Source organism: Zasmidium cellare (assembly GCF_010093935.1).
Source record: "Zasmidium cellare ATCC 36951 unplaced genomic scaffold M409scaffold_8, whole genome shotgun sequence".
Classification (NCBI taxonomy): Eukaryota; Fungi; Ascomycota; class Dothideomycetes; order Mycosphaerellales; family Mycosphaerellaceae; genus Zasmidium; species Zasmidium cellare.
Genome location: NW_022986952.1, coordinates 510,936 through 526,171, shown reverse-complemented (window position 1 = coordinate 526,171; position 15,236 = coordinate 510,936). Strand labels below are relative to the sequence as shown.

General features: G+C 52.5%; 7 protein-coding genes across 7 annotated transcripts; 6 read left to right on the top strand and 1 right to left on the bottom strand.

The window, feature by feature from the left end:
• Positions 1–278: 278 nt before the first annotated feature.
• On the top strand, positions 279–1,337 carry M409DRAFT_19738 (uncharacterized protein; the record flags this gene model as incomplete). Its single annotated transcript, XM_033805071.1, has 1 exon — positions 279–1,337. One exon carries the CDS (start codon positions 279–281, stop codon positions 1,335–1,337), a length of 1,059 nt encoding a protein of 352 aa, XP_033671022.1.
• A 298-nt stretch (positions 1,338–1,635) lies between these two features.
• Positions 1,636–2,529, top strand: M409DRAFT_19737 (uncharacterized protein; the record flags this gene model as incomplete). Its single annotated transcript, XM_033805070.1, has 1 exon — positions 1,636–2,529. The coding sequence occupies one exon, from the start codon at positions 1,636–1,638 to the stop codon at positions 2,527–2,529; it is 894 nt and encodes a 297-aa protein (XP_033671021.1).
• A 563-nt stretch (positions 2,530–3,092) lies between these two features.
• Positions 3,093–5,308, top strand: M409DRAFT_51889 (uncharacterized protein; the record flags this gene model as incomplete). The annotated part of the gene is made up of 5 exons (XM_033811926.1): positions 3,093–3,474; positions 3,612–4,043; positions 4,092–4,534; positions 4,585–4,903; positions 4,959–5,308. The coding sequence occupies 5 exons, from the start codon at positions 3,093–3,095 to the stop codon at positions 5,306–5,308; spliced, it is 1,926 nt and encodes a 641-aa protein (XP_033671020.1).
• Positions 5,309–5,910: 602 nt separating this feature from the next.
• M409DRAFT_64486 (uncharacterized protein) lies at positions 5,911–7,714 on the top strand (the record flags this gene model as incomplete). The annotated part of the gene is made up of 6 exons (XM_033816106.1): positions 5,911–6,294; positions 6,347–6,395; positions 6,445–6,615; positions 6,667–6,844; positions 6,894–7,195; positions 7,251–7,714. 6 exons carry the CDS (start codon positions 5,911–5,913, stop codon positions 7,712–7,714), a joined length of 1,548 nt encoding a protein of 515 aa, XP_033671019.1.
• A 494-nt stretch (positions 7,715–8,208) lies between these two features.
• M409DRAFT_19734 (uncharacterized protein) lies at positions 8,209–9,464 on the top strand (the record flags this gene model as incomplete). Its single annotated transcript, XM_033805069.1, has 2 exons — positions 8,209–8,321; positions 8,378–9,464. The coding sequence occupies 2 exons, from the start codon at positions 8,209–8,211 to the stop codon at positions 9,462–9,464; spliced, it is 1,200 nt and encodes a 399-aa protein (XP_033671018.1).
• A 62-nt stretch (positions 9,465–9,526) lies between these two features.
• On the bottom strand, positions 9,527–11,447 carry M409DRAFT_64484 (uncharacterized protein; the record flags this gene model as incomplete). Its single annotated transcript, XM_033816105.1, has 6 exons — positions 9,527–9,597; positions 9,657–10,016; positions 10,074–10,639; positions 10,702–10,844; positions 10,897–11,348; positions 11,402–11,447. 6 exons carry the CDS (start codon positions 11,445–11,447, stop codon positions 9,527–9,529), a joined length of 1,638 nt encoding a protein of 545 aa, XP_033671017.1.
• A 1,077-nt stretch (positions 11,448–12,524) lies between these two features.
• On the top strand, positions 12,525–15,198 carry M409DRAFT_35982 (uncharacterized protein; the record flags this gene model as incomplete). Its single annotated transcript, XM_033810480.1, has 3 exons — positions 12,525–12,545; positions 12,638–15,061; positions 15,118–15,198. The coding sequence occupies 3 exons, from the start codon at positions 12,525–12,527 to the stop codon at positions 15,196–15,198; spliced, it is 2,526 nt and encodes an 841-aa protein (XP_033671016.1).
• Between the last annotated feature and the right edge of the window lie 38 nt (positions 15,199–15,236).

Below are 15,236 nucleotides of genomic sequence, written 5' to 3'. Positions count from 1 at the left end.
CACAGTCTCATCAAGAACGAGGGACACAGTCCTGTCGCACAATGGCCTCAGAAGGATCTTGTGGGCGATCATGTTCATGTTGAAAAGACTCGGACACGTGACGCTAGGCAACCGCTTGCGTGTGACTTTGGACCCTTTGCGCGTGAAGCTCCTCAGGCTTGCAACGTGGGAGGCTGTGCCTCTCCCGACTGGTGAGTTACCTCTTGAACTCGCTTTTCATCTTCTTTCACGAAATAGATCTTTTCCAGTTTAATATCAACTTAACATCAAAACTCAAGATGTGCCCTCCCGGTACCGACCAAACAACTCGGGGCCCACAGCGGTGGCATCTTCTCGCGCCATCACTCAAGCAGAGCTTCCGGCCTTTCCAGTCTACCGGATGGAGCGAGCGCAACTTTTCAGACCTCTCGCTGTCGGATTTGAAGAACACCACATTCGCCTTTCGGAAACTTTCACGACTGAATGTCACCTCATCTGGCGTTGGCGAAGGACCCATCCCTTCCAAGAAACAGCTTTCCCCGATCGAGGACTTACCAGCCGAGCTACTTGCCCTCATCAACCGCAGTTTGGGAGAGACAGATATCCTTGCTCTAGGAGCATGCTCTCGGACCCTCTGGATGCATGCCCTGCAACATATTCAAGCCGATCATCGAAAATCCATCGCGGCATGGGCTGGGACACCGCTGATCTTCACGGGCAGCTATCTGACAACCTTACCTTCGACGCTCTACGAGAAGTTTCCATATCTCCAGCAGGAAGAAATCGAATATGACAGCCGACAGAGGTTCGATATGGGCCGCGGATGTCCTGCGAACGGCATGTGTCCCGCGCGCAGATGGAACTGGGATGCTGTCAGTTCGTACGAGGCTGTAGATGGCAAGACTTGTCATGAGAAATGGCGAAGTACGCTTTTGACTGTGCCCGACTTGGAGCAGAAGACACTACAAAGGCTTCATGGCGACCTTGACAAAGTCTTCCGTGCGTCTGTAGATGGCCGATGGTTTCTGAGGAACCTCACACTCAAGCAGTTCGTCAAGCTCTACGTCAGTGGCACAAACGCACCAGGACAACTCCAGGTAAATGTTTCAGGCTCGCCATGGCTCTCACTCGACATGGCTCTTCTCGTGCGGACACGCTGGTCGACACCAGGGACGATATCTTATGAGAAAGAGGGGGAAGAGACAGGTGCGTGGGCTGGGCATTGTTTCGATGTAGTCCAAGAGCAACCCGAAGACGAGGATTGGGAAGATGCAACGGTGGCTGTCAGGGATGCGGCTAGAGAGATTGTGGAAAAGAAGCAGTCCTCTGAGAGCAATCCTCTGAGAGCAATCGTCTGAGAGCAGTCATCTGAGAGCAGCGTAGAGAACGGCGAATGAGAACAGCCCGGACCTGAGACCGAACAGGGAGCGCCTCGTTTGCGCTAGCTGGGTGAAGCTAAAGGCTGCAGATAATATTGTTTCTTCACTTTCTTTCTAAAACCCATTTCTTACCAAAATGGAGGAGATATCGGAGTTTATGGGCTTGGCTTGAAGTCAGTATTAGTAAAGAACAAACAACATTGAACTCACTTTCAAAAAGACACATCTTCCTCAAACATCAAAGCCAACCTCAACACCCAATCAACCAACCTCAACAATGGCACCACCCTCAATCCTCGTCCTCGGCCTCGGCGAACTCGGCCACGAAGTCGTCAAAAGCCTCGCCCACCACCCCAAACGAGGCACCACCACCCTCTCCGTCCTGCTACGATCCCAAAACCCCACCCACCTGCAACTCCTCCGCGCCTGGAACATCACCCCTGTCTTCGCCGACGTCGTGCAGGACTCCCCCGCCACCCTCGCCAAACTCTTCAGCAACTACCACACCGTGCTCTGCTGCGTAGGAATGTACGCGCCGCCAGAAACGCAACCCAAAATCGCTCGAGCCGCGCTGGAAGGCGGTGTGCAGCGCTACTTCCCCTGGCAGTACGGCATCGACTACGACGTCGTCGGACGGAACAGTTCGCAGAACCTGTTCGACAGCCAGCTGGACGTGCGGGAGCTTTTGCGGGGGCAGAGCGCGATGAAGTGGGTGATTGTGTCGACGGGGATGTTTATTTCGTTTTTGTTTGAGCCGGCGTTTGGGCTTGTTGGGGAGGGGAGGGATGTGGTTATGGGGATTGGGGGGTGGGGGAATGAGATTACGGTTACGGCGCCGGTGGATATTGGGCGGGTGACGGCGGAGATTGCGTTGGGGCATGAGGGGGTGGAGGGGGTGGTTTTTGTGTCTGGGGATACGGTTTCGATGGGGCGGTTGGCGGATGTTGTTGAGGGGGTTATGGGGAGGAAGGTGGAGAGGGTGCTGAAGACTGTGCCTGAGTTGAAGAAGGAGTTGGAGGAGGCGCCGGAGGATTCGATGAGAAAGTATCGGGTAGTGTTTGCGGAGGGGAAGGGTGTTGCGTGGAGTAAGGCCGAGTCTTTTAATGAGGTTCAGGGGATCACGACGCAGACTGTGGAGGAGTGGGCGAGGGAAAATCTGAAGAAGCAGTGAACATGCTAGAGAGTCCGTCTTACCAGATAATCAATGCAGTTGGAACATCGCATTTTGTGTAGCCGAGGCAGACGATGCTGCTGCTGTTGACCAAGGATCCACACATTGAGCTTGGCACGATAAGTGAATGACCCAAATCCTAAAGGATCACTCACATATAAGGTTTCTGCACGTCATGAAGGAACTCGCCTCGCCCATCCCAAATGCAAATTCGCATCACGAGCAGATGAAACATGCCCATGAGAGAGGTGCAAGACCACCGAAGTACCTAGGCACTAATGCTGTTTTGCCGCCTCGTAACAGATACGAGGCAAGAGATCGACATCACTAACGCAAGATCAGTAGTCCAATCATGCATTTTGCGTTGATGAGGAGAAGTAGATTCTGATGTGAGCAAATGCAACGTACGCGTGCGGTCGAATGCAGAGTTCCACGGGGTGTCCACGGCAACGTTCTTCCGTTTGGGCGCTTACTACATGCTTGATCGGTTTCGCCAGATTTCAAGATCTCCTACCTTGCAAGTCCTAATTCTCTATCTTGTGTGTTGGTCTTATTGGAGCGTGATGGCGACTGCGACTGCTGTAGAAAGACTGGAAGCGAACGTCCCAGCAGCCGATTTGAACGGTCCACATGTGGCGAACTCGGTTGATGTCGTCGAAAAGTATGCCCAAGAGCGAGAGAAGCGCATCGGCAAGGGTCTTAGCCAGTTCGTCGACCTCAGAGAGTCAGCGAAGTTCAAGTCGTTGCTTGATGATCCCTGGGTCGAGCCTGGCACTCCAATCAACGAAGTCGTCTCCGATGGAGGCCACTGCAGAGTCCTCATAGTGGGAGCTGGATATGGAGGTATCTTGTTTGCTGTGAATCTCATCAAGGCAGGATTCAATGTGTATGATATCGTGATCGTCGATCCTGGTGGAGGCTTTGGAGGGACTTGGTATTGGAATCGTAAGCGCTGACCTGCTGTCCGTACATTCGCAGCTAACGTCGCTTGTGGCAGGTTATCCAGGTCTGATGTGCGGTGAGATGATTTGATAACCTCACCGAATCTCATAATGTAACTGATTTTGACCTCTGCCGTACAGATGTCGAGGCATACATATATATGCCTCTTCTGGAGGAGATGCAGTACATGCCGAAGCACAAGTACGCAGGGGGCGAAGAACTCCGCGAATACGCCGAGAGCATATGCCGCAAGTACAACCTCTTTGATCGGGCCATGTTTCAGTCCAGCGCCAAGAAGATGTCATGGGACGATGACAAGCAAGAATGGAAGATCGTGATATCTCAAACGCCCAAAGGACTGCAGCCCAAGGTCATCGACGTTTCTGCTGATTTTGTCATTCTTGCGAGTGGTGTCCTTGACAACGCAAAATTGCCAGATGCGGCGGGCATTGAGGAGTTTCAAGGCGATATGTTCCATACTGCTCGTTGGCATTACAACGTTACTGGTGGCGGCCCTACAGATCCAAGAATGACGCGTCTGCGAGATAAGAAAGTCGGTATCATTGGCACAGGTTGGTAGAACAACATGATGCGGCCGATCGCAGCTGATCTAGTCCCAGGTGCAACGGCCATCCAGGTAGTCCCACGATTGGCAGAATGCTCCAAAGAACTTTACGTGTTCCAGAGAACCCCATCCGCCGTGGCAGCGAGAAACAATCGCACAACTGATCCGTTCGACTGGACGACAGAGATTGCCAACAAGCCAGGGTGGCAGCGGGAGCGAAACTTGAATTACTTCGCATTTGTCGGCAATGCTGAACCCAAGCCAGCCGTGGATCTTGTCAAAGATGGCTGGACTTCAATGCCGAGCTTCAGTGCGCTGATTGCTGGTCCAAGCTATAATGTCACTCCAGAGAATGCTGCTGAGCATGTGTCGAAAATGTACGCTCTTGATCGTCCGATCCAAGATAGGGTGCGGAAACGAGCCTTGGATGCTGTGGACGATCCTCAGACCGCGAGCAAGCTGCAAGCGTGGTATGCTGGGTGGTGCAAACGACCTTGCGTAAGTGGTTTGATTTCTTCAATTGCACGCCCTGTTTTGACCACATCCAGTTCCATGACGAGTATCTGCCTGCCTTCAACCACCCGCACGTCAGGCTCGTTGACACAGATGGCAAAGGCATAGACCGGCTATCACGTAATGGAGTCATTGCTAGTGGTCATGAATACGAACTTGATGTGATAGTGTGGGCATCGGGATTTGTGTCACCTGCTGTTGGCACGCCGGCATCCAAGGCAAGCATCGACTTGACTGGCAGGCGAGGGGAGCGATTGGAGGAGAAAGTTCGCGAGAAGGGCGTTTCATCGCTTCATGGTGTTGTTAGCCGAGGGTTCCCAAATATGTTCTGGCCAGGTCCCTTCCAGACCGCTGGTATGTTTTCCCTTTTGATGTTCCTGCTTATGCATGTGCTGATCAACTGCCACAGCGAGTCCAAACCAGATGTTCCTGTTGGAGACACTCAGTTCCCATGTCGCGTATATCGTAGCCGAGGCAAGTTGCCGGACCGGAGGCAAAGCTGTAGTTGAACCTACCGCTGAAGCGGAGGAGCAGTGGGCAGCGCGTATATTGGAAGGCGCAGCCGTCTTCTCCAGCGTGGCGGGCTGCACCCCAAGCTACATCAACAAGGAAGGCGAGGTCGATAACATGACCATGGAAGAGAAGATCAAGGCGGCTAAAGGCGGCGTCTGGGCCAAAGGCATCGTTGATTATGTCCATGCCCTTGAAGCCTGGCGAAAAGAGAACACTCTACACGGGCTAGAGATCAAAAGCGGCTGAAGACAGGCGGTAACGAGCCTTTCATTCGCAACGCAACGCCTCAGGTCCAGCCGTCAAATCAAATATGGTTTGTTTCAACTGAGTTTTTGAGGACTGCCCGAGCCACTGTGCAATCGCCAGAGCCAAGCAAGACAGAAGCTTAGCGCCAGGTGACGACTGCTTGTCTAGGTCCAAAGACTGAGCCAGGAGAACCGACCATATTTCGCAAACAGGACCAATCCGTACTATCCAGATCTCGTGGCGTCTGTTGGCATCGTTCCAGTCGCGTCGACATCTCTGCCACGGTTGTTGATGTGCATAAGGAGAAGACAGGACGATGGCTGTCACGAAATGAACACCAGATAAGGTTCGGCCCGTTAGACGAGGCCCATTTGGGTGAAAGTTTCCCACGGGCACAGGCCTCATGCTGTGTTATCTCTCGAGGTCGATAAGCATCAACATGCGTGTTGGAGCACAACAGTGCTTTTGGCGTGCGTGTGATAGCCGTTCGAGGATGTTCGCAGCTCCGATAAGCCCAGGCGCCATGTCGTCGGGTCCTTTGAGCTTCTATTTCAACGACATCATCCTCTCTCGCTGCACCTTGTACGACGATTGTTGCAGGAATGAGTGCTGCTGAAGAGGAAAAGAAACTCCCCGTCGAGGATGGCCAGCTTTCACCGGCGAGACGAGGAAGCGTCGAAGAAGGCGATGTCCTTGAGAATGTGCTGGGTTACAAGCAGGAGCTGCATCGCAATCGTTCCATGTTCACCCTGCTATTCCAGTCATTAGCAATTGCCGCAATCCCTTACGGAGAGGGAAGTCCTTTGCTTTCGGCCATATATGGCGGAGGTCAATTGTCCATCTTTCTGGGCTGGATCATTGTTCTCATTCTGGACCAATGCGTTGCAATGTCATTGGGCGAACTGGCGAGTCGATATCCAACTTCAGGAGGCCCGTCATATTGGTCCTTCCAGGTCGCGCCGAAATTCAAGACTCAGCTGGCCTACGTGAGTGTCGTTCAAGCTGATCGTTCCCATCGCGAAAGCTAACTGGCGACAGTTGACAGGCTGGACGTGGTTGATTGGGAACTGGACGATCACCCTCTCAGGTATCTTGAACTCTCACGCTCTCATGAGCAGACGCTGACCAGCAAGCAGTTAATTTTGGATTTGCGTCGTTGCTGTCTGGGACAATAGCCATGTACCATCCGGATTTTGTCCTCAACGACTGGCAGTTGCTGTTGGTCTTTTACGCCGTAACGCTCTCGACGCTCGTGATATGTACCTTTTGCAATCGATGGCTACCAATTGTAGATACGATATGCGCTGGTAAGAGTTGACTCGAGGAAATTTGCAAACGCCTGCTGACACTTTTCGTAGGCTTTACTGCGTTTTCAATCTTGATCATCTTGATTGCGCTCTCTGTCCAGGCCAAGGCGGGTAGACATTCTGCAGCGTACGCCTTGGGCAACTACGACGACAGTCTGAGTGGATGGGGAGGCTTCTCGTGGTTTATTGGTTTGCTTCCAGCTGCCTACACCTTCAGCGCGCTTGGAATGTGGGTATAGTTAGCGTCGTAGAAACTTCGAAGACTGACAACGTCCCAGGATATCGTCGATGGCTGAAGAGTGTGCGGATCCTACCGTTAAGGTACCGCGCGCCATTTCTCTGTGCATACCGGTCGGTGGCTTCTGGGGGCTTCTGTTCATCCTACCCATCTGCTTCACGCTTCCTCCGTTGGCAGATATCCTGGAGGCTCCAGCAGGCCAGGCTCTGCCGTATATTTTCGCAAGGGTCATGGGAAGTCCTGGAGGCGGTCTTGCCCTGATCTTCTTCGTTTTGGTCATAACCATCTTTTGTTCGATCTCGATTACCACCGCGGCTTCTCGCTGCACTTGGGCCTTTGCTCGTGAGTAGCACTCCGTCCTTGAAGACTTGCTCCATTGTGCTGACTGTATGGACAGGCGACGATGCTATTCCTGGGGCGAAGCTGTGGGCACGAGTGGACAAGAAGCTCGGAGTTCCTGTCTGGAGTCTGGTCCTCATCACAGTCGTGCAAATGCTCCTTGGGCTCATAAACCTGGGCTCGACAGCTGCCTTCACAGCGTTCGTCTCAGTCGGCGTGCAGGCGTTGGCCTTGAGCTATGGCATTCCAATTGCCATCAGCTTCTGCTGTGGCCGGCGGGCTGTGATGCAGGCCAAGTGGCATCTCAGTCACGGAATTGGATGGGTCGCCAATGTTATCGCACTTGCGTGGATCGGCTTCGAGCTGGTGCTATTCTCCATGCCGACAGCTCTGCCGGTCACAGCGACTTCGATGAACTACGCGAGCGTGGTCTTGTTTGGGTTTCTGGCCATTGCCGCTGTGTGGTATGGCGTGTACTCGCGGAAGTCGTACCAGGGCCCTCCTGCCAGCGAGGGATTGTAGATTAGACAAGAGCAGGAAGATTCCTGTGCTGCATGAGTTGAAGCGATGGATGTAGATGGATTCTATTCGAGTAGATGTTAATGTTGATTGTGATCACCCATCGCACACCCGGATGAGAAATTACGCCCATCGTGGATTATTGGAAGAGCTATTGTGGAACCTCTCGAGATCCACACACTAGCTCGAACTGGCAGGTACCCATCCAGGACCCACTCATACGCCCTGTCTTTGACTCCATCTTCGCTTCACCTTATATCAAAGTCTTGCCTTCATGACCTTGGCATCTTCTCTCCATCATACCAAGACCGGTTGCCATACCTGCTGAACTGTCTCGGACCGTGGACGAACGGCTACGTACAGTACAGTGGCCTATCTAGATCTTGCTCGCCGACGACGGGCAACACTCTTGGCTTCTTTCCCAGGGGCATAACTTCTACCAGTTCCTTACACCTTTGACAGTATTCCAAATCCGATCCAATCCTTCTCAAGACAAGATGCCAGAATTCGACGTTGCAAAAATACGAAGCCAATTTCCTGCTCTCAGCGGCAAGCAGGTGTACTTTGACAATGCTGGTGGAAGTCAAGTCTTGAAAACAGTCATTGACGCGTGAGTGATTCAAGGTCGGTTGAATAACATGTGGCTGTGCTGATCAAGCCTTTTAGTGTTGCCGCTTACCTCTCCAACAACAATGTCCAACTAGGAGCCAGCTACCCCATCTCCCAGACATCGACCGATGTATTCGAGCAAGGCTGTGCGGCGGCGGCGAAGTACATCAATGCCAGTCCAGACAACGTTGTGATAGGACCTAGCACGACTCAACTATTCAGGAATCTTTCACTGGCTCTACATGATTACATTACGCCGGACTCTGAGATCATAGTGTCACTACTGGACCACGAAGCGAACATCGCCTCCTGGGTTCACCTTGCCAAATGGCGAGGCTGCACGCTCAAACGGTGGGGAGCTGAAGACAAGAAGAACCCCCAGTTGGATACCAACATTCTTCGAGGACTCATGACGGAGAAGACGAAGTTGGTGTGCTGTACTCACACGAGTAACATTCTCGGCACACTCCACGATGTCAAATCGATTGCGAAGACCGTCCACGAAGTTTCAGGGGCTCTCTTGTGTGTGGACGCCGTTGCTTACGCACCGCATAGAGCGATCGACGTGGCAGATTGGGGCGTGGACTTCTACTCGTTCTCCTGGTACAAGCTCTACGGTCCTCACATCGCCTCCCTGTACGCCTCGAATGAGGGCAAGAAGCATTTGTCAACTTTAGGTCATTTCTTCAAGCCGACTGATACATTGGAGAACCTTCTCAATCTATCAGGTGCAAACTACGAGCTGGCTGCGTCGATTCCGGAAGTTTGCAAGTACCTGCAAGAGGTGCCGTGGGAAGAGACGAGCAAATTTGAGGAGAAGCTCCAAGGCATTTTGATCGACTATCTGCTTTCAAAACCTGACACGTACCAAATCTGGGGCGAGCCAACTGCCGATCGAGCCAAGCGAGTGCCTGTTATCAGCTTTACGGTAAAGGGCAAGAGCAGCAAAGAAGTGGTGGATGCGATTGAAGCGAGGAGCGACTATGGTTGTCGCTGGGGTGCATTTTATTCCAATCGTCTTGCAAAGGACGTCCTTGGCCTGGACCCAGTTGACGGCGTGATTCGAGTGAGCCTGCTGCATTACAACACCGAGGAAGAAATAAAGGGATATGTGAAGGTTCTGGATGAGGTTGTATTTTCATAGTCCACATAAACGCATCGTCAGCGAGCTGCTATAGATTCGTCTAGACATCCCATCACTACATTTCATTTCAGCTTGCAGAGAGCAAGCATATCGTAACGTGCGAAGAAGTGCCGACTTTTCTTTCCGAACACATCTGTACAAGTGTATTAGCTTTTCATGTCCATATACGTGACAGCAGACGCGAGGACTTACACATAGGAATCGTCAACGCACAAATGCCAACCTCTACACTCGCCACCGCGATAAACAGATCTCTGACACTCGACTCCTGGAGCCACGTGTATCCGCTGTAGCAGACCCCGAAGGCAAAGACGTTCTTGAACAACAGCAGGCAAGTGAAAGCCTCCACAGTGTACTCGCGAAGGGCATCGACAATGTATAGAGCTGTGGCGACCGTGCCGAAGACCATGCCGCCGCACAGCCATCCGAAGAAGACGTCGACCAGGATATATCCATAGGACTTGTCCGAGGCTGTAATACCGAAGCCGTACAGACCGCCCGCGCCGAAGATCAAGAGCGGCAGGACGAGAAGCATACGGAACTCGGGCTCGTCTGTGGAAAGTGTTAGCATCTCACGGAGTATTGAATGAAGAGATTGAGGAGACATACAAATTCCCCCATTGAGCTTTGTCAACCACTTTGCACTCGAGTCGCTCAAAAGGCCCGAGAAGATCATTCCCAGCAGCGCGCCGATGAAGCCTCCCGTGTACAGGTATCCTGTGTCGGCTTCGTTGAAACTCCACTGGATCGCCACAAACGCCATCATAACGCCAACGAGTACGGTCCAGGCGATGACAGTCCCTTGGATTAAGCAGGCCCAGAGCACGGTCGGGTGCAGAAACATTGGGAAGGGACGGAGGAACAGTTTCCAGAAGGCCTCATCTGTCTTACGTCCGTTGAATGGCATCAGTGATTCTCGAGACAAGAAGGTTACCCTGCTGTCGCGATGGGAGCTGTGAGCGACGATGTGTTCTGCGAAGTGGGCGTCGTTCTTCTTCTCAGAATCTGGAGACATGTCAACGCTGCCGGATGAACAGTCCGTAGGCGTGAGGTCGGGATCGTCATCACGGACGTAGGCGGTCTCAGGGCAAAACAAGACCACAGCAGGGAGGAGGACAGCCGTGAAGATAGCCACAAGCCAGAACGACCATTGCCATCCTATCGCAAGCGTCATGCTATCGGACAGCTGTTAGTGGTTCTGCATGAAGTGAAGTGTTGGCAGTCGAAAATCACATACCGGCCAACAATAATAGGGGCGAAGAAGGACGAGCCAAAAAGGCTCATGTTAGTGAGGGCCATGCGCTTGCCGCTTTCGTGGACGAAGTAGAGATCTCCGACGGTGGCGTTGATCAATGCTTCGAAGGGAGCCAGTCCAAGGCCCTGGCCGATCGTGAACATTCTGAGCTTGGACAGGAAGTCATATGAAACGTACCTGAAAGAATCGCGCGGCGACAATCGACTCATAGCTATGCCCACTGCAGCCGGCCCAGACCGAGCTCAGGATGATGATCAGAGTCCCCAGGAGGTAGAGACGACGTTTGCCCCAGACACGAGCGCTGGCAACGAAGACTGGACCCCCCACTCCAATGCCGAGTAGATGCCAGCCCGTCAGCATTGACATGTCTGTAAAGCTAATGCCCTTAAACCACAAAAAGTAGGTGATGTTATTGGCGGCCATGATGGATGTCAAGGCTGCCCCAAGGACGGCGACACCACTCAGAATGCATGTTATCAAGTCTCTCTGCCATAGAGGCCAATTCAAGGGGTCTTGAGGGTCGTCGCTGGGTTGTGGCACGAGAATGATGCCTTCTTTGCTACGCTTGACATTGTAGAGGGTCGTAGTGCTCGTCGTTCGTCCACCGAGGTCTTCTAGAGTCGCAGTACCTGTATAAACGTCAGAGGACTGTCTAAAATCGACAGATCAAGGGCTATCATGCCTGGCACATGGCGAGTCGCTCGGACTTCCAGAATTCCCAGACCCATCTTCGAAGCAAGTCTCAAACGGTGTGTCGTCTGGTGGGGTGTACGAGCGCTTTACGAAGGACCCCTGCATCCCATATATCTTTCCAGCATTTCTTTTGCACACGACCTGCATGTCTATCAGTTCGCTTTAGAATTCACCTAGTATACGAACCATACGAGGCCGAGGCATAGCAAAGCTCTATAGCACACGCAACGTCGAATCTGATCTGCTTTTGAGCTCATAGAGTTCAAACCGTGTACTGACTGAGTTGAGGGGAGCGTATTTGGCCTACTGAGATGCGCACATGGTGCGCGAATGGACGTTTCATGCCGAGCAGGAGAAACAATGTCGTGTGACCTACTCCGAGGCTGCAAGTGGCCGATTACTGCTCTTGGCAGGACTTGTCCTTGTGAATGGACCATGGAGGCTCGGATTTTTTCAATTAGTTCTCTGTGTGTGGTCGATATCCGGTTGTATGAGAGCCGCCACATGCCAATAAGGTATATCGCGCTGGCTATCTCAGTGACCATGCGCTTGCGATGAACGTCGGCGCCGCCCAAGATCAAGAAAAGTTGGGGATGCGCCGCAGAATGACTTGAAAGTGATCCATTTCGTTTTCTGTCTTGCTTGCGTTGGCTTTGCATGATCAGCGACAAGTGCCAGATGCCAGATTAACACCGAGGCGAGGGTGAAGTTGAGCGTGAGTTGCATGTGGAAGGGAAGAAAGCCGGTCCGGCTATTTTGACGCGCTAGTCATGCCGATTCTGACCCTATGTGGGTTTTTTCAACCGGAATGTAGCCGAGTGGACTTCACGTCCTGAGAGTGAAAAGACCTTTCCATACATCTCACTGCCGTGGCCTTCGGCATCGATAAACGGCTGGAAGGAAACTCAATGGTGTCTTGCTATACATCTGAACAAGGCTCGGCGACTAATCAAAAGATAGTTTCCAATGCCATCGACCGACCCCGCTCCCCGCTTCGCTTTGCAGTAGCAGCTCCCAGCCTCGTAGCAACAGCTCCACTTGGTTCCTGTTATGTTTTCGTTACCTAACAGAAGGTAAGATCAGAAGTGTTCTTACCTGTCAGACCTGTCACTATGCAGTTGGCACCAAAAGAGGTACGTCAGACCTGAAACAAGTGTTTCACAAGATGCCTCTCCACGACCTTGAAGCTCTCCGTCCGCCGTTCTGATATCCACCTTTGGAACAGCTAGATAAGCTCGTCATTTCACAAACAGGTTTCCTCGCCCAACGACGACTTGCACGAGGAGTCCGTCTGAACCACAGCGAAGCCTTGGCCTTGATCGCGAGCGTCCTGCACGAATTGATAAGAGATGGCGAGCACACGGTTGCGGATCTCATGTCCCTGGGCACGACTTTGCTCGGGAGACGACATGTTCTACCTAGCGTCCCGCATACACTCACAGAGATGATGGTTGAGGGCACGTTCAGGAATGGAACATATCTGGTGACAATCCATAATCCAATCGCAACGGACGATGGGGATTTGGAACGGGCTCTTTATAGCTCCTTTCTACCTATACCCAACGTCGAGAAATTCCCCTGGCCCCCGATCGAAGGCTTGGACGCATGGAGTGAAGAGAAGATGCCAGGTGCTATCATTGCTGTCAAGGGCCAAAACGGGAGGATCAAATTGAACGAGGGAAGAAGGAGAATACGTCTGAAGGTCACGAGCCAGGGAGACAGACCAATACAAGTGGGAAGTCATTATCACTTCGCAGAGACCAATCCCAAGTTGGAGTTTGATCGTCTGAAGGCCAGAGGCATGAGATTGGACATACCTGCAGGGACGAGCGTACGTTTTGAGCCAGGCGACAGCAAGACTGTCACTTTGGTCGAGATTGCCGGCAACCAACTGGTTCGGGGCGGCAATGCTTTGGCAGAGGGTCCTATAGGAGACGAAAGTGCGACGCAAGCTATATTGCAGCGACTGCAGAGTGGTGGCTTCTTGCACAAAGAGGAGCCGGCGAGCGATCAACCACTTGATCCATTCATCATGGCAAGAGAAGCCTACATTGCCATGTTCGGTCCAACCACTGGGGACAAGATCCGGCTCGGACCCACCGATCTGTGGATCCAGGTTGAGCGAGATTTGACAGTCTATGGTGATGAATGTTCCTTCGGTGGTGGCAAGACTCTTCGTGATGGAATGGGTCAAGCATCTGGACGCTCTAACAACGAAAGCCTCGACACTGTTGTCACCAACGCCCTCATCGTTGACTGGACCGGAATCTACAAAGCTGACATTGGCATTAAGAATGGCATCATCGTTGGGATTGGCAAAGCTGGTAACCCGGATGTCATGGCGAATGTTGATCCGAATATGGTAGTGGGAAGTGGTACCGATGTCATTGCTGGAGAGCACAAGATTATCACCTACGGTGGCTTCGACTCACATATTCACTTCATCTGTCCTCAGCAGGCTCATGAAGCTATCGCCAGCGGCATTACGACATTTTTGGGTGGAGGCACAGGGCCAAGCACTGGGACGAATGCCACGACGTGTACACCAAGCCCGAACAACATCAAGTGGATGCTGCAGACTACCGACGCTTTCCCGCTGAACATTGGTGTGACTGGCAAGGGCAATGATGCTGATCCTACTAGTTTGAGGGAACAGGCTGATGCTGGCGTATGCGGCCTCAAGCTCCACGAAGATTGGGGGACAACCCCCAAAGCCATCGACACCTGCCTCTCAGTCTGTGAAGAACACGACATTCAGTGCCTCATCCACACCGACACCTTGAATGAATCTGGCTTTGTCGAAACGACCGTAGCTGCCTTCAAGAACCGCACAATCCACACCTATCACACCGAAGGTGCTGGAGGTGGCCATGCTCCTGATATCATCTCAGTCGTTGAGCATGAGAACGTTCTGCCTTCGTCTACAAACCCAACAAGACCCTACACTGGCAACACTCTGGACGAGCATCTCGACATGCTGATGGTCTGCCATCATCTGTCGAGGAACATTCCGGAAGACGTAGCGTTTGCAGAGTCCCGCATTCGAGCAGAGACAATCGCCGCAGAAGACGTGCTTCACGATCTCGGCGCTATCAGCATGATGTCCTCAGATTCCCAAGCCATGGGTCGTTGCGGAGAAGTCATTCTTCGAACATGGAATACTGCCCACAAGAACAAAGTCCAACGCGGTTTCCTGCCCGAAGACAAGGGTTCCGGCGCGGACAACTTCCGTGTGAAGCGATACATCAGCAAATACACCATCAACCCAGCCATCGCACAAGGCATGGGTCACTTGATCGGCTCCATCGAAGTGGGCAAACTGGCGGATCTCGTGCTCTGGAATCCCTCCAACTTCGGTGCTAAACCAACACAGGTGGTCAAGGGAGGGATGGTTGCTTGGTCGCAGATGGGTGATCCGAATGCTTCGATTCCTACAGTCGAGCCTGTCATTATGAGGCCTATGTTCGGCGCTTGGAATCCGGCCACTGCAGTGGCGTGGGTCAGCCAGTCGAGCGTGGAGAAGGGAGTCGTGGAGCAGTACGGCTTGAAGAAGAGGATCGAGCCTGTGAGGAAGTGTCGCGGCATTGGGAAGAGTGACATGAAGTGGAATGATTCCAAGCCCAAGATGAAGGTTGATCCGGAGCGATATGTAAGTTGAGGCCCGCTCTTTGATGTGATGATTTGGTCCGCTAACGTTTTGGACAGACTGTCGAAGCCGACGGGATGTTGTGTCAGGCTGAGCCGGCTGCGACTTTGCCTTTGTCGCAGGCTTATTTCGTGTATTGATCTCTGTTCCCTTTCTTGAGCGTTGTGATGATTCGCGA